Here is a 19,077-nt window from a genome sequence, read left to right as displayed (position 1 = left end):
TATACTTGCGGTCACAAGTCTATGAAATACAATTACTGCTTATTAGTGAGAAACGTTTCGACTGAGCCTCTCTAGGCTTTGTCAAGCTAAAAATATGAAATATAACGAGACAATATATACACGTAAAATACAATACGTGACCGTTAAGTTGGGTTTCCTACAAGGTAATTAGAAGGATGTCTCTGGTTAGTCAGATCTTGTGTATCTTGTATATATATTGGCCTTTACACGCATAACGAGTTAATAAACCTTACTTTTGTCGATTTCCTCAACGGGGATATGTAACTCATATCAGGATTTTATTATTAAATTGTATGATTGACGCGATAATCGCGACGAACACTTACCGCTTATATCGTAACCTTCATTACATTGGCCCTCGGGATGTGAATACTAATGTGAATACTAGGCTGAAATTATAAAGCGTGCCATGCCTCGACACTAACCTAACTGACAGCTGTCAATCCATTTGTTATCACGGATATGAAAACCGACTTGGGTGGAAAAGAATCTCCTACCTAACTTTGAAAGATACGACAGTGACTTGATCCTATAGCGCCGGCGAATATATAGACATTGTTATCGAGTTACTTAGCAACGAAATTTGGGTAGCTAACCCCGCATGGAAACTGAACAGCTGAAGTTTCATTCCGAATTAACCAGTATTATATGTCTAGTATGTCCCCTTTAACCATGGACCATCACAGTGGACTTTATTTCATAATTAATTTATTAACTGTATTTTTAACTGTATTTTTTTTAACTTGTGGCGATATCTGCGTTGCAAAATTTAGATAGAGACATAGGTTTTCCATGGCAAGCTTTGGGCGCAATAGGCAAGGTGAATATCTGATAGAATATCAGATATTTGACAAGTGAAATTGAAAAAGAAATTGTGGTCTTATTCCATAGTATGTTAGAAAAATTGAGAGTTGCTTCCCTTGCATATCAAGCTTTTAGATACATCTGCAAATGACTTTTTAGCATTGCAAACAGAAAAAAAATGACTAAACTATAAACAAATTTGGCTTCCAAATTATTTGAATAATAGAATAATACATTACAATTAAAGAAGGGTGGATATAATAGCTTCCTTGAAAATCACGTAATGGATTTCAAACAAATCTGTTTTCGGGTTAGTTCTTCTATCGACCGGCGCTGGTGCGGGGTTAAGGGTGTGCGGGGTGTGGATGGCCGAATAGTTAGCGCGTGCGCGTTGTATCATTAGGCTTGCCATTAAGACAATTGGCGGTGGTTTCAATTCCCCGGTTGTACTTGACAGGGTCGCCTATCCAACCTCGTAGGTTTTCTCCGGGTCCGCCGGTTTCCTCCCACTGCTAAAGACCCCAACGCGCACGCGAATTATTGAAATATAATTGAACCATATGTTAGTTCCGAAATGACCTAGTTTGTGTCGAGTGGACGTTAAACCCCATTTTTCTCTCTCCCTATCGACTTGACAATAAAAGGTCTGTCGGGCCCATAACTCACACCCACACACGCATATCTAGATAGTTATCTCGTAATTATAGATATCGTACTGTCGTGTGTTAGTATTTTATAATGAGTGATATCCATTGAAGAGAAAGGTGAATTATACGAAGCGTATCAATATCAACGTGACCTGAAATAACAATCAATAACATGGTATTGATTATTTCAGTCTGCATTTACAGGAACAAGTATAGTTTATATAACTAGGACATTGTCTGCGGTATCTTATGGAATGGGTCGTTACACCCCACTGATCAACAGTAGTAGTTGTCGCAGCATGTAACGTTCTGGATTGTTCCAGAAGTGACGGATTGACTTTCAGCCGAATGTTTCTTGTGACCAAGACAGAGCAAGGTATGTTAAGGACTCGAGCTTTCTCATTTTTTATTCACGATATGTTTAGGACACGGGGGGAGGGGGGGGGGGTCACCCAGGGTTATCCAGATCATTCCACTGCTAAAGAACCATGTGAGAATTAAAGAACATATAAGTCATGTTAGACTCATGTGTTGGGCGAAGTGAATACGACCTTAGATATAAAGGAAGATACCGCTTTGACTGTTGGTGACTGAGGGTGTAGGGAAATATAAATTGATAATATGGATAGACTACCCCTCAAATTTAACACGTAACTTAACTGAGAAACAGACTGTTCGACAAAGTAAATCCACAACAGCCAGTTCCGAGAAACTGGGTTTCAAAGTCTTAGGTCCACAGAACTTGTTCAGAATTCAACCGAAATGAAAATTAACTCTGTGGTATTATCATTATTGGGTTAAATATTGTCAATAATATTCACTGTGTCCACAGTTTTACATTGATTGGAAGCAAATACAACTTTGTGGTTGGAGATGGAATAATTGCATAAGAAATTTTGACGAAGTTCTTGAAACAAGGATGAGAGACAGAACACACTGGTTCTCACGTAAAAGTAAGAAACGGGACTTTGATCAATTTGAAGAGTTTAAAATCTCTGTTAAAAATACTAATTGTGGTCTGGAGTTTGGTTTGGAGATAGATCTAGGTGTTAAGAAAGAACAGTCTGGTATCGCGATGTCGCTCCTAGGGTGTGGTTCCCTAACTTTTTCTGAATGCAACCCAAAAGGCCTTTACACAACTCCCAAAGCTCCGACTTCATTCAATAGTCTGCCTGGTGCGGAAAAGTAAAACGCTACACCCAATTTAATTTTATTCATTCCGAAAAGTAATATTGTACAATTCAGTACTTGGAGTTTAGTAGTTTTCGCATTTATATTTAGTTTAGTCGCCAGGTAGAACAAACTTGTCACCATAAAAGTGACAGGTGACATTGCTAAACCAGGTATTTTATTGTCGCCCCAGGCTACTAGCTACACGGTAGATGACAAAACATAGTCTATTGACTAGAGGTCATGATATATTGTTTATTGATATAATTCCGTTAGTCTGGACCAGGGTCGTATTTAGATGAAAAGACTTCCCTTGGACAATCCACGTATGCGGCCCTCCCAGTGTTCCCATCCTCACGACTAGAGCAAGATGATAGTGTGTTTTAAACACGACTGAGCGAAGACGGGGATGAAAACGGATGTTTAAGATTATAGTATGTGTCCGAAAGGCATAAGATAAGATAAGATTTTATTGTATCATTGCATCCACCAAGGACAACATACACGGTTTAAATAAAAGCTGATGCTGATCATACAACTATAACATAACATCTGGGGTGATCATTTACATCCCTTGTTGTACGTGACAAGTAGTAGGGCCGCCTGTCCAACCTCGTGGGTTTCTGTGGTTCCTATGGTTTCCTCTAACTGCTAAAGACCAAGAGAATTTTTCAAATAAAGTTGATTCATATTATGTTGGTACCGAAATGACCTAGTTTGTGTCGAGTGGGCGTTATATTCCATTTCTCTCTTTCTATGGATGTACAATGTTACATAATAAGTCTATAAGCATCAAAAGATGGTCTGAACGACAACATCAAAAATATTAAACACCTTTGTCGGAGACACCCCACCCCCCACCCATCCCCTTTCAAGATTTATGGGCCCTAAGCTTTAGCCTGTCAGGTTTCTATGGGTAAATCTGTCGTGTGCCAGGACCTAGGGCTTTACAAAACTAATTCATTAACATATGATTGATAAAATGTGAGATAATTTAAAAGTAATAACTGTTGGAATATTGAATAGAAGCAACGTGGTGTTAAGACTTAATTCAGTGAAGTATGAAAATCAGCAGAGATTTTTAGCTTCACTACAATAGAAAACAAGCTGAGAAAATCCTCGTTATTTCTCATTTCTACTAATTTCATACATGGGTAAGCCATTCTAAATAATCTTTTTAATAGATAAAAAAGATATATAGGTGTGTACAATACACTTTCATATTTTAGCCATCCACTGCCTTATCTTTAAATGGCTTATTATATACTGTCCGTTAAATGGATGAGTTACAATGGAGGTTTTACAACCGACTCGAGTACCTAATCTTATTAACATTCCGTGAATAACAAAAGGATGAAGACAGCAGCCCTTTGTTAATGAAGATCGCCACGATATAGTTCAAGTACACTCAAGGTATTAAAAAAAATCCCTCATTTCACACATGGCTCGAATGAAAGGATGACGGGCTTAAAAGTTAAAATTTATTATTGATTATAAGCAGTTAATATTAATTCTAGGGTGTGAAATATTGTCACGCTAGTTTATTTGCGCGTTTATCTACGTTTTATCAAGTGCTCTAAGGATATCCGGTGAGTCGGTGTATAGCTACCTGTTTATATGTTCAACGTTTAAGGTAAAAAAAAAAAGCAACCACTTTATATCACATTCAGATCTATTTTCACATAAAAATAACACAATTACTGTGAATGTACATACAGGATGTGCGAAATGATGTTCAATTTTTTTTACTAATGAAAGTTTTCCTGTGTTTCATATATTTTATTTATAACAGCTATAATTCGGGAAGAACCTTCAGGATTATTATATCTGGTTTCAGGGGCGGATCAAGGAATTTTTGCAGGAAGGGGTTTGCTAGGTTCCTGTAAACGAAATTTGACAGTTGACAATGCATGATGCCACAATAATTTTGTCTCCAAATTACGTGGCCTACATACACAACGAGCATTTTAAAAAGAGAAATCCAATACCCCGTTGGACGTCAAATTTTATTAGGAATTAATAGGATCACATTGTGATTCAATTTCATTGATGCAAAGCATTAATTGTGATATCACATATCATTCCTATATCATTATGCCCACTCCATCCCACCACCTGATGATAAAGGATAAATGACACAACCGTGACAATTTTCTCATAAAAAAGGTTTTGTTTTAGAATTCTTATGTAGATGGGCAGGGGTAGGTGGATAGACCCCCCCCCCCACACACACACACACTACCTTGACGTGAATCTAAAAGAACCCATGGCTGTTTGAATTCGATTAACAATAGACAGAAACGCAACTGCCTAGGAAATATTATCCTCAATCCAAATACATACAGAAATAAAATAATTTCAAAATGACAGAAGTATTGCGTTGACAAGACTACCTCACTTAATTTCAGTATATTTATCAATAACATACACGTTCATATGAAAGATTTTTTTATTTTTATTAGTCATTCATATTTATTTTCCCTATTTTAATTAATTTGTTCAATTTTGCAGACTGTGTAAATGCTGTGCTCTTAAGATAAAATTATAAAATCAAAAACCATACAAATCACAAAATATTTTATCAAATGCATCCAGGTTTGTAATTTAATCCTTGAGTGACATTTAGCGATTGAGCACAATAAGACGCAAATGTAACACGTATTAGCAGTGAAGTGTAGCTAAAATGTATATCAAATAGAAACTTTTAATTTTAATACGCAGAATCTACAATATAACTAAGCTAAGTTAAAGTAGCAAAGTCTCTAACTCAATACCATCTAAAGTCTTCGACATTGAAAACACGAATTATTTGTCAATTTAAATCAACATTGATGTTGTGATCTTACCAGGAAAAGATGGGCTTCTGATATCCAATATTTAAGACAAAATAAAGATTTTACCATTGGTACATCCTGTACCATAATGCGTTTCGGCGCCATTTGTAACAAGGGACTCGAAGAACGCGGCACAAGTCATATCAAACGGTGACGCTATATTCTTATCTGGCGAACATGCGCAATAAATTCTACCGATGTAGATTGGAATAACCATTCGATTTAGACTTTTGGCGTATTTCGCCGTACAAAACTGATTTGAAATTAAGAGTAAAAACGGAAACGATTGAATGTAAATCAGTTTATATACATTCATATTACATTATTATATGCGTTATGCGTTGCCACCTATTTATGTCAATTTCTAGGTCCCAAATATTAGCGATTTAACTCCTTTAACATGGAAAATTTATCTAGATGGGTGAAGTGATTCAAGTCAATATGAAGGTTAATGGCCTATATAGCTCTATGTTTTTTGGAGGAAATCTTAAAATAGATGAAAATGGCTCTAATATCTACCTGAAATAGAAACTTTTAATCCTAATACTCAGAATCTACTATATAACTTAGCTAAATTAACACTAGTGTATCTGGATGGGTGATATGAAAAGTTAATATGAAGGTTAGGATGTTGTAATTTTTCACTGAATAAGAAATGGTGGCCCGACAATAACAGGTATGATATGAAAATTAAAGGATGTGATTAATGAGACGTCAAACGAAATTAACTAGGTAACGTCTGGACCGCCAGGACATAATTAATTTCGTCAATGCGAGTAAACTGGGGAAACTGCAAATAACTAACAGGCTACCCGACCCCACTTATTGTCACAAATAGTCGTACTCGCGGCTTGAATAGATGGAAGACCTTAAAATCTTCGGCTATGCTTAATTGGTGGATATTTGTAAAGTTCGGATTCTAGAAATATTTGCACCTATTAACGAAGTAATGTTGTAATTAATTAATGTAACAATACATGTTCAATCTTTGTCTCGAGCAAAAAAATAGCTTATTATAGATACATCTCACTGCATCCTACAAACAAATTTCTCAAATATCGCGTTTGGAAACTCAATTTATGAAATTAGTTGGACATCAAAATTGCTATTTCCAGATAATTTCAAATGATTTAAATTATTCAACACGATGTTACTTAAAATAGGGTCAAATATAAAATTAATAGTCAGGCTTTATAATAATAAGTAATTGGGGTGGGTAATGATGTGGACAATGTAAATAAGTAACAAGACTTATACTATGACACTGATAGTCTGGTACATAGAACTTATTATACTATAGTACAATAGATGGGTGAATACACACAAATGGTATATCAATATCACTGACTGTCAGAGTATCTTATACAAACTTCACCCCATTCTTAACACAACAAATCTAACATTATGTATTGTTGTAGAACGTAGCATATTTACCCCAGTTCATGTGAAGAAAAATTATCATATTGATATTGCGGAGAATACTAGGCCTTTATTAGAATGGGCTAATAAAAAAAGGGTGAGACCAGAAAAACAGAAAAAAAATTTCAACAATAAATAAAAAAGAGTCAGTCGCTGTGACATTTATCGCTGGAGGTATAGTCATGTCTATTCGCTGTGGGTTATGTATGCAAATTAACTGTTTTATGCATATTAACTCTTTAATTGTGACATTGGATATTGTTGTTAAGAATATTAATTTACTGAGTGTTCCCTTACCGTATCAACCGTGACACCTGTTTGTGGTTAATTTACTAGAGTGCTGTCTTACAGTATCAACTGTGACACCTCTTTGCAGTTTATTTACTAGAGTGGTCCGTTAAAGCTACTTTGAGAACTTGATGTAGTTAATTCAGCAATTTTACTTTCCTAGACTGTTCTGTTACAATAACAGGTGTTGGAACTCTTTGTATTTAACTTACTAGAGTTTTCTTTTATAATTACAGCTGTGAGTATAAATTATTTACTAGAATTGTCTTTTACAATAACAACTGTGAGTATAAATAATTGAAACTGAACGTTTTATAATTATTTTAAGTTGTACGTTGTTGAAAAAGATGCGTTTATAGATACTTTGTTAACATATTTTATTCCAGTTTCCGACTATTCACTGCTAATTATTTAAGTCCGGGTAAAGTATTGAACTGGGTTAACCTGATGTGTAATGCTAGGTGCCACTATCACGATTCGTGCTACAATTGAAATCGTGGAGTAATTGTGGTGATACTATGTGGTCTAATATATTGAGGCCAGTCGTAATAATCGTGTTGCCATTATCGAATCGTATGCGAACGTATCTGCACATAGCAGATCGTGGACTGAATAGGGAAGACGTAAAGGACCGCACAACAGTGGGAACCTGGCATTAGTTTAAATAGTGATGCGGCAAGCTACATTCGAGCTTCTTCGGTTTTTTTCAAGCCATTATAGACCTCAAATTTACTAAATGTCATTGTGCTTGATAACGATAACAGGATATTTGTCGAAACGTCATGCTTTTAGAATAAAACTAGTGATTGTTCCGATAGAAACTGTGTTCTATTAAAGTGTTTCCTGATCGTTAAATGCCATTTAAAGATTAGTCTCGGATGAGACTACAATATTGGTGGCATGCATTTAGGAAATGCAATGAAATGGGGTTTAACGTCCTGCTGTTTTGCTCTGACTGGGCTGATGAAGACGGGCATATGGCATACAATGTGCGATGGGGAATTTTGCCCGGGCAGCGGCAATATATTGAATTCCAAATGCCAATGTATACACGGGACCTCGGTTTTTCGACCAAGGTGAACGACTAGACAGCTGTCCATGTCAGGCCCTCCATCCTGCACCACTGATAAAGGGAAACCAGGTCGGAAATTCCCGATGAACTTTCTCGGCCAATGCATGCATTTCGGAGTCTAGTATTTGGGGTTTATATGATCTCAATGTCAACATAATAAGTACGTGTTTTCTTCTATAAAACATGGCCATCTGTGGTTTGTTCTTTTCTCTATATGCGATGTCGAATTTGAACACCATTCGTTTTGTGTTTGCTTTGCAATTGAGCAGTGAGTGCATGTTATTAAGTTTTCCAATTACAGTTTAGTATAAAAGAAACATTCTTTAACTTGACACACAGGTCAAAATAACAATACACAATACGTGTCGAGTAATAATAGAATCATTGATGAAAAGATTGGTAAATACAAAATCATGAGATAAAGATTTGATTCTCTTCCGACCTTATGTGACAAGATTTACAAACCAAGAGTTTAAAAACCTTTAAATGAAAAAATGGATTGTGGAGTTCAGTTAGAAGGATGACAATAATAAAGGTGCATTATATTGTTTTACGAAGTCTTCGTCAATTTAATATTATCTGCAAAAGGTGTGTGTGTGTGGGGGGGGTGTTGTTTGTGTTGGCTCTTGGGTAGAACCTGGACTCCGGCCACATCCCTGCTTCATCAAAATCTTTAAAGAAAAAAATGTTTATGGTTTCAATGAAAGGGGTGGTAATAAGAAAGATTCATTATACTATTTTACGTAATATCAGCCAATTGATTGCTTGCAAAAGAGATGTGTAGCTAGCCATTAATTCACGAAGGTCCTGGGTAGAAACTGGTCACAGAGTTTTGTGTAAGAAATATAAACTTGCTATTTATTTAGATGTTTTCCCACTTGGTACTAAAACTTGTACTTATTTACACAACACGCCCCTGTTTCATCAAAATCTTTAAATGAAAACATGGTTTATGGATGTCAGTTATAGAGGTGATGATAAGACAGGTTCATAGCATACCATTCATTTTACGAACATTTAGAATATCTTTCTAATTATCAATAATAACTGCACCTACAGGTAGGATTGGGTAAAAACTGGGCTCAGACCACTTATTTCAAGGTTTCAGATTTTGTGTTAGATCAAAAACCATGATTTCCACTTTGCACTGAGATTTGTATTTATTTACATGACAGATCTCAGTTCCATCGATTGCTGTTTAATGTTTAATGTTTCGTCAACACAATACACGAAAGCAGTGTTTAACAGTATTGCAAAGTACAGACGGCTCCGTGCACGGAATGTATTCGATGACAAAGTCAGTCATTCTGTCATGCTTTACCAAAAAGTTTTAATTTCGCCAAGCATCCCAATGTGACTAGCCCCATAAAACCTAGTTTGATCTTTTCCAACTGACCGACAGTCCGGTGATAAATTGTTACACCAATACACGATATGGGTTGATCGAAATTTCTCTCTTTTGTGTTGACTTTATATTTCTAAGTACCTTAAAATTGTATTCTATTAGTAAGGCCAGGAGAACCGAACTACAATCAAAACAAAAGCGACAAGATAAACCTGTGGACAATATCATTGTGTTACTCTCATTCAGTTACGAAATATAAGAGAAAGAGAGAGAGAGAGAGAGAGAGAGAGACTAGGTCAATTCTAGACTACTTGCGCGTAGGGGTCTTTAGCAGTAGGAGGAAACCGGAGGACCCGGGGAAAACCCACGAGGTTTGACAGACGACCCTACTCCTTGCCAAAATACCACTTAAAACATTTAAAGGAGCTAAATCGCTAATATTTTGGGCCTAGAAATTGGAACAAATGGGTCGCAACACATATAATAATGTAATATGAATTTATATAAACTGTTTTACATTCAATCGTTTCCGTTTTACTGTGAATTGTCATCAGTTATGTTCGGCGAAATACGCCAGAAGTCTCAACCGAAAGACAGTTTCTAGCATCTGGTTATTCCAGTCAACACCGATAGTATATATTGCGCATGCTCTCCAAATAAGAATATGGCATCAACGTATTATTTTATGATATAGGGTAAACATACTGTATAACAATACACCATATATCATAATAATACCCATTTATAGCTATCACTTTGAAGTGAGTTATATGGGACATCGTTTGAATACGTTATGTTATTGATCAACGCTACCTGAAGCCCCCAAGCGATAGTCACATGGGAAATAATGGTTTATCAATTAACAAATGACAGCACAAACAAAACTATACAGTTATATGGGACAACAATCACTGGTTTATAACTGTATAGTTTTGTTATGTTTCCAATAGCTAAATGCCAAAAAAGGAAAACAAATGAAAGATTGGAGTAGAAATACAAGATAACAGAATTGAATATTTATGACGTTTAGTTTTGAAGTGACTTATATATGTTTTGAATATGTTATGTCATTGATCAACTTATAGCTTTGTTTATCACGATGTTTCTTGAAACCACAAGGAAAATTACATTGGAATATATGTTTTATTAACTTATGACAGATTGGACGTAGAAATACAGGATGATATAAATGAATATTTGTGACTTTTGTTTTGAAGTGAGTTATATAATATTATGTTTTGAATTTGTTACGTCATTGATCAACTATGACCTTGTATTATAACGACCTCTTAACGACGTTACAACAATCTACACGATAATACATAATGAAATTAATAATATAAATATACGCAGCATGAATTTACCTGGCGACACTATTTAAAATTTGACATAATTGAATTTGACGTAGAAATACATGAAAATTTAATTGGACATTTATGAGAATTTATGTTATTTCATCGTCATCCATCGTGCATATATACATATATTTATATAGACATATATTTATATAGACTATATAGACGTATTTATTCTATTAACAAACCATGACTTTCCAGTCCATATGCATGAATATTTTGGTTAAGCGTAATTTTGGTGTTATTAAACGAGGTTTCCATTTCACAGAAATCACGCGCGCGTCAGGGTGTGTTTACCCTTAAAGGAACACCTGGTGCAGTATTCCGCTATGAGAATATTTGTGGTGACCGTCAATAAGACTGAATGGAAAGTGGTTTAACGTCCCTCTTTTCAGCACCGAATTCCAACTGCCAAGGGTTCTTTTACGTGCACCCCGACATCATGTACACGGGACGTCGACTTTTCGTTCTAACCGAACGACTTGACCCTGTTCCTTAATAGCTGCATCCGCCCAGCAACACTGTCACGGGGAACCACGCTGGAATACCCCGGGAACTTTCTTGGCCAAGGCTGGATCGAACCCGAACCTTCTGGTTACTGAGCCAACGTTTCTCTGTTTGAGCCACGATGGTCCCCTTACAACATTAATACAGAATGTTTCGCAATTTTTTCACGAACATCTTACAAGTACATTTATTTTTCAATTCATTAAGATTTTATTATGAATGATTTTGTTTTTCAGTCAGCAACGTGAACACTACTGTGTCATTGATGTACAACGTGTAACGGTGACTAGGCGGACTGGTTGTTAATAGTATAGTGCTCGCGGCTAACGGAATGAATCTCTCCAGATATTGACTACAGATTACACGACTTGGGACTAGTAAGATAAAATCAACATATGTTTGATGTGAATTTGATTAAATTTACACGACACGAATTACAAACGGGCGTATATAGATCTGTGAATTTGACAGAGGCGTCTAATTAGTTAATTATTGTTTGAACTGTGGTGTGTTATTGAATTTGATTTAATTTACACGAAACAATTATAAACGGATATATTCAAATCTGTAAAGTTTACCGAAGCGTCTAAGTAGAATAAATAATTATTGTTTGAACTGGGGAGTTTACGTATTTATTAAGTAGGACCACAAATATTGACGGATGTCATACTGGAGGGAGGAGCTACTAACGTATAGAGTACATCACGACAATAGCACAATATTCGAGTCACGGGCCGGACGTAAAACTGATTTTTATGTCAATATCTAACCACTAAGAAGTGATATGTCGAGGTTTTGAAGTAAAACAATGAAGAAAGGAAAAGTGAAACCTGTTAGTGGATTAATCAAGATTCAAAAGGTTTCTAAATCGACAGGAAATGGATGCATGTTCCCCTGGTATTCATCATATTTAATATTTTTGGTTACCATAGTTATCAGAGTGTGCTATGTTTCTCAGCCTAGTAACTGGTGGATTCTTCATCCTGATGAAATTTACCAGTCGCTTGAAGGTCAGTTATGCTTTAATGTGTTTCTTTTCATCTATGTCTTAGACGGGAGCCAAGTTTATTGGGTGGGTATGGCGCTGGCTCGTTAAGGAGGAGGTCTCAAGGTTCGATCCATGTTTCGACCGAGAAAGATCTTTGGGATTTTTCACCGTGGTTTCTCTTCCCCAAGGGGCGCAGGGCGGGGGACTAGCGAGTAAAGGTGCATAATCGTTCGGATGCGACGACAAAAACTAAACACGCGTACAAAATGATAATGCACGTTACGGAATCTGTCTGTAGGAATTAGAAATATGAGAAGACACAGTTATCCTGATAGTACTCGGCATGACGTATGCCTGTCTTCATTAACCTGGTTGCTGCCAAGACCTTAAACCAATTTAGCCCAGTTCTCCGTCAAGTGAATCAATGCTTCAAATTATAACCTACGTAAAAAGTATTTATTTCATATCACGTAATACGTGTAATAATATTATATCAAAGATTAATGTGTCTGTCGAGTGAAACAATCCATCCAGTTATATCTACATAAAGTCTATTTTAATTGATATGAATAATATATGAAATAGTAGTATATCATAGTTTTATGTGTGTATATGGTTGATATAGTTTTACATTAAGGCGTGCAAAGCAATTTTATTTTCTTTATAACCCAGTTGAGTGAAGAAATCCATCTAATTATATCACATAATGCACGAGATACTATTATAGCAAAGATTACTACGTGTATAGATTTAATAGTAAACAGTTTTATTCATAACCTATTAATAGAGTGTTGAATATAACTCAATAAATCGATGACTATATATAGATTTTATTACTTAAAGAATAAAACCACTAAAGATATTCCTTTCACGGTACAGACACTTTAATGATGATATATTTCACACTTTATTGTTATATAGATCATTATACCCCATGACTTGGTCGGTTCCCGATACAATTTTTTTACTATCGTGTTCAGTTATTTCATTTGACTTCGTTTCCTTTAAGTTTCCCTAGCCGGTAAGCTGCGATTAAAACGCCTATTATTGATAGCTAAATACACGTAGTGTTCAAAGTCAGGAGAAAACCCCTCTTATCTGTACTCTATACAATACTTTCATTATTGTGTTATGTTATTTCATTTGACTTCGTTTTGTTTCGTTTCGTTTAATTTTACCTAACCGGTAGACTGCGATTAAAACACCTATTATTACTAACTAAAATATAATTATCAAAAGCACGCGAGAAGTACTCTTTGATGTAAAATTTTAATTGGAACGTCCTGAATACAGGGGATCATTTTTTTTAAAAATATTATTAAATTGTATACATGTACATGGGAACCTTGGTGACTCAGTGACTATGGCGCTGGCTCACTGACCATCAAGTGTTGAGTCAAGATTTGACTTGGGATCTTCCGACTTTCACATGAAAGTAGTGCATGACGAAAACACTAATATCCGGGCAAAATAACAAAATCACGGTTGGTGATTTCAATATAACCCCAAGGCGAAATACCTTTACTTCCCATTATCTATCCGAATCATTTGTTCGTCACTTTGACATCCCACAAATTGTTATCATACAATGACAATGAATTAGCGATACCCGTGTTACAAACATGAAAAACGACGATCTTCTGCGTTTAACTAGTGGTAGACGGATATTTGTAAGTCTAACCCTAACGTCCCAGATTCAGTAGACGGCAGGTTTTTGGGTCTTTGAGTACTCGGACGTTTTTGTTAGTCTAACCCCAACGTCCCACAAGCAATATACCGCAGGTCTTTGGGTCAATGAGTGGTCTGGCTAAAAGGGATGTAAAATTTAATCTCAGTTACTGGACAAGCTTTTAACTGATAAATACATCAGATTGTCACATCATTCTATTCGTCAACGAGAGAGAGGGTCTTTGGCAGTGGGGACTCGAGAACATGGCGAAATCCCAAGGGGCTGGAAAAACGACGCTACTCCATGGTACATACAATCAGGGAATCGAAACCAAGTCACTTGACTCAATGACAGACTTTATGATTTAAAGCGGGCGAGTTCAGTCCGCTCGTGGTGAGAAAGATAAATTGCATTCATGCCCGATCGTTAATTTTGTGTCTTTTCAGTTGCCCATTCTGAAGTCTATGGGTATGGATTTCGACCTTATGAATACCTTACTGGTGAAGCACAACCCAACAATACTAGAATCAGAGAGAGGGAGTTACAACTCGGAATGGCGGCTATGAGGTCGTTTTTATTTCCAGGTTTTTTCGTATTCATCTCATATTGTCTGGAAGTACTAAACGTCGATGTCCAGCCATTCCTGGTAGGTCTTTATAAAGGCAGATTATACCGCTTGTTTGCTTTTTTCTCATTCTTTAACCCATTATCTATTGGTACCACGTTACCATGACGACAAATTAACGAGAGAAAATGACATATTTCATGCCATATCCGGTAGACCGAAGCCGCCCGGACCTAATGTTCCTCAAACAGCCCCAAACCGCTGTGTGAATAGTTCTTGGGACGGTCTAAAGTAGCCCTGAATGAGGATGGGGTTTTCGGACGGTTCAAATACAAAAGGGGTAAATGTTCGTCACATCAATGTTCAGCCATAAGACTGTTTGAAAGTACATGTACATGTATTCACATTATACGGCAGCATTCCCAAACCTCCGCAGACTCCGGTACCCTACATCGTATGTATGACGGTAAGTGATATATGTAGCTACATCCATACAATTGGGATTGGCTACCGGTTTACTGATTAGGAAAAATTGCAGCTATTAGAAAGAAATTCTCAAAATGGTGTCGTTCGAAGAAGAGCGTGTAGAGTTTTCATTGCAAAGTTTTCCTTTGTTTAACGAAAATTGGATAAACTTGTAAGAAAAACAGCCCCAGACACTGAAAGCTTTGTATGATGTATACATATCCTTGAGATAAAACACACTTCAATGGTGTCTTCAAGGGCGCCGCCATTTTTAATCCGGAAACGTTAAAGTAGTTCCAATGGCGGAAATCGCCATAGAGTCGCGGTTAGATGTAGTGTACCAGAGAACCGAGGTGTGCCGAATGTATATGATAGGTCTGCGGTAGTCGAGAGCTTAGGGGAGCGCATTCTCGAATAGAACGTCGCGGCGTATGACGATAATCTTTGAGTAGGGAGTATTTTATTATCAAATATTGTGTAATAATGTATAACAATATAATTTAGGGTGTGTTTGATTGACCGGTATCTAAATCTAGATTCCTTGTGTGTTTGTTCTATTTGAGGTTTTGGTCAAACTCCTACTATAAACAACGCAGTATATATATATATATATATATATATAAATATATATATATATATATATATATATATATATATATATACTGTGCATACATTGGCGCGCAGGTACAGCAACCCTGTGTAGGCCATAGCGCCACTGTCCGAGTGAAATGTCCTTCATGGCTCAAATCATGGTCTATGTCCGTCTTCAGTTGGCGCAGAAAGGTGAGGAGTTTAACCCAATTCATTTTCTTCAATTTCATTGTTTTGTCATTTTTTCAGTCATGGAAAATATCTCACGCATGCATCACCTCAACACTACCATTGGCCGTCTTTATATTTACCAAGAGACTCTTCGGATCACATGATGCAGGTGTCATGGCAGCAGTGCTAGCTTCTTCATCAATTCATCTAAATGTGTTTGGAACCCACACATTAATCAACAGTTTTCTCGCCCCGTTTGTGTTTTTATCGCTGTCGTACATTTTACCAGTTGCACATAATACCTGCAAAGGCGTTCAAAAAGAACAGCATGGTCAGTCGGATGCCCAGGACGTGTGTACGGACGGCACAAGAAGGTGCGGACATTCAACTGTTTACAATTCAGTCACTGAAAGTAAAAATTCCAGTCAGCCAACAACGCATACAAACGTAGCTCACAAACGTCATAAAACAGACCAACAGGAAAAGTATAGTCAATTGAAAGATATAAATTCCAACATTCAGCAGCCGAATACAACAGCTAATAACTCAACTTCCAAGGATGTGGGTCGTGTGAGTGCACCTTTTGTCAACTCTGTTCTACAGTTGTATGACATGGTACCAAATGGTCTCCATGGATTAAAGAAAATCCATGGGTGGTGTAACATGGAAGGCAATATGTCCCAAATGGAGCCGCGAAAAAGATACACTACACTTCCATTGCTAAGTGCATGGACATCTACCCACCCGCAGAACCTAATAATACTATGTTCATCATTTGTGTTGACTCTTTCGTGTTATATCCGTCCTGATTTAACTATATTTTGTTTAATTGTGTATATTCCCCATTGTCATATAAATCGTTTGATGACCTTTAGACACGTTTACTGTGGAGTTGGAGCAACTTTAGCTCTATCAATCTGCTTACGGGATGACTTTTCGTCTTATGGTTATGGAGTTATCTCCCCTTTCAACTGGTTCAATTTTAACGTTTTACAGCATTTTTCTGGCGCATTATTTGGAACCATGGAATTTACGTTTTATCTAAAAGTTTTATTTATTGAAAGCAGCATTAATTTATTGTTATTGGCGTTCAGTGTAACTGTGGTGTGCGGTATGGTGATTTTCGGACACCGCGAATCAATCGTTATTCCCTGTAAGTCAATGGCGTCGTTTGTTTTCTTGTTCGTGTTCTATTCTTTACAGGGACACAAGGAACCTCGACATATCCACCATCTTTTCTGTTTATATTACGTCATTATAGCTGGGATTATTTGTTCCTATTTAAAGTCAAACTTTAATCCGATTTCTAGTCGAAAATGTGTTATATTCTTAAGTTGTATCTTAATTGTGAATGGTTACAAAAACTTTCCAAGTCCAACTGATAAGTCAAATCGTGCCTGGGTATATGCCGGAATTTATCATTCCAATGACGTGAACACATGTTTAAATTACGTAGCTCACACCGAAGACGTCACCGGCGTGTTTCTAGACACGAGTATTCACATGGCGGGTGGTTATTCTGTATTGCATCGTGACGTACCGGTACTGACATTACTTATACACGAATTTTACGAATTCGATTTTAATTCAAGACTGAATCTGACCTCAAAATACAACATGGGGTCAAAAAAGGCACATGTTTCAACCTTCAGCAGGGTTTCAAATTTTATATCTGTAAGGAATACGCCGTACCTTTTGAAATTTTTAATAAACAACCCGAAATATAATTATCTTATTATCGGAATTAATCGATCTTTTATAAACTTTGGATATAAAGAGGTCTTCAGATCAGGAAATATGTCGGTTCTACGTCGCACGTTTAATAGATACGACGAGGCCAAATTATCGGCGACGGCAAAATCAATTCCGACTGGTAGGAATGCAACTGTTTTAAATTACGAAGGAAATTGGTTGTTTAATTTAGGAGCATTTGAACAAGCAGTGCGGCGATTGGAGGCCTCGTTATCGATTGACCAATCGATAATTAATAATTATCAGTTATTGTCTAATATTTATTATTACCATGGTGATCGCCGACAAGCATCAACTATAATGGAAAAGTGTTATAAACTGTATAACAAGAATACATGCAGTGAAGCAACACCACCACGGACCCTGCATTCAAATTACTACATATCGTTATAGAAATTTACTGCCGTCAAGGTAACATTTGTAAATCGTCCAAAATATATTGTAATGGATAAAACTGGTTAATTGTGTGTGCATTATGTTTGAAATAAAATGATATATTATGTTTACAATAGGGCAAGGCATACAACTGAACAATGGGCTGAACTCGTTACATGTATGCGTATTATTTCTGAACGACTCAATATTTAGAACTGAAACTTTCATTTGAATTCATCGTATCTGCCGTTTGATTCACTTATTTGAACTAGTTCTTATTATAGGTTCTTCTGTTCAATGTAAGATTGTTCCTTTTAGACCGGGGTCATAGTGGGTAAGACGCTGACTCGTTAGCCTGGAGGTCGGGTGTTCGATCCTTGCATTGTTCGAGAAAGAAACTTCATTCAGATTTTCCGGCGTGGTTCCCCCTTGTCAGTGATGCAGGACGGAGGGCCTGACAAGAACAGGTGTCTAGTCGTTCGGATGGGACGAAAACCGAGGTCCCATGTACACATTGGCGTGCACGTAAAAGATCCCTTGGCAGTTAGAATTCAATATGAGGGTAGTAGGTCGTAGTGCCGCTGTCCTGTCAAAAGTTCCCTCATAGCACACTGCATGGCGTATGCCCGTATTCATTAGCCCAGTTCGGAGCAGAACAGTAGGACGTTAAACCCCATTTCATTTCATTTCCTCTTAGACCTTTTGCAGTAATGCATTTTACGTCTATAGGACTCAATGTTTACATTTGTGCCATTATACTAGTACATTGTGTTGTTTTATATAAAAAAGATTTTTTTTAAAAGAGTTATTATATGAGTACAAGTTTGTTTGACATTAATAGTTCTCTGAAAGGCAACAGTAAACAATTTTCGGACATTATCAATCCGTTTCTGCAATTTATTATGCACTCCCCTAATTGTAGCAAATTAAATGTCCAGCCGACATGGCTAGTGAAGAGTGTGTGGGGGGGGGGGGGCAATGATCAACCGAAGTATTTCTAAACCGAAATCAGGTCCAGGGAGTTGTAAGTCCCTGGGAA

General features: G+C 36.7%; 1 protein-coding gene across 2 annotated transcripts; it reads left to right on the top strand.

Moving 5' to 3' along the window:
* Positions 1 to 1,721: 1,721 nt before the first annotated feature.
* On the top strand, positions 1,722 to 18,842 carry LOC126825253 (uncharacterized). 2 transcript variants are annotated; one of them, XM_050554832.1, is made up of 4 exons: positions 1,722 to 1,848; positions 11,699 to 12,472; positions 14,566 to 14,765; positions 15,990 to 18,842. In XM_050554832.1, the coding sequence occupies exons 2-4, from the start codon at positions 12,271 to 12,273 to the stop codon at positions 18,054 to 18,056; spliced, it is 2,469 nt and encodes an 822-aa protein (XP_050410789.1). In that variant the 5' UTR covers positions 1,722 to 1,848; positions 11,699 to 12,270; the 3' UTR covers positions 18,057 to 18,842. The 2 variants fall into 2 exon arrangements, with proteins under 2 accessions (XP_050410789.1, XP_050410788.1); XM_050554831.1 differs by lacking the exon at positions 1,722 to 1,848 and adding an exon at positions 7,150 to 7,421.
* Positions 18,843 to 19,077: the final 235 nt, after the last annotated feature.

The sequence above is a fragment of the Patella vulgata genome, chromosome 6 (assembly GCF_932274485.2).
Source record: "Patella vulgata chromosome 6, xgPatVulg1.2, whole genome shotgun sequence".
Classification (NCBI taxonomy): Eukaryota; Metazoa; Mollusca; class Gastropoda; family Patellidae; genus Patella; species Patella vulgata.
The sequence above is the reverse complement of the archived record's forward strand: the minus strand, read 5'-3'. Positions and strand labels throughout refer to the sequence as shown.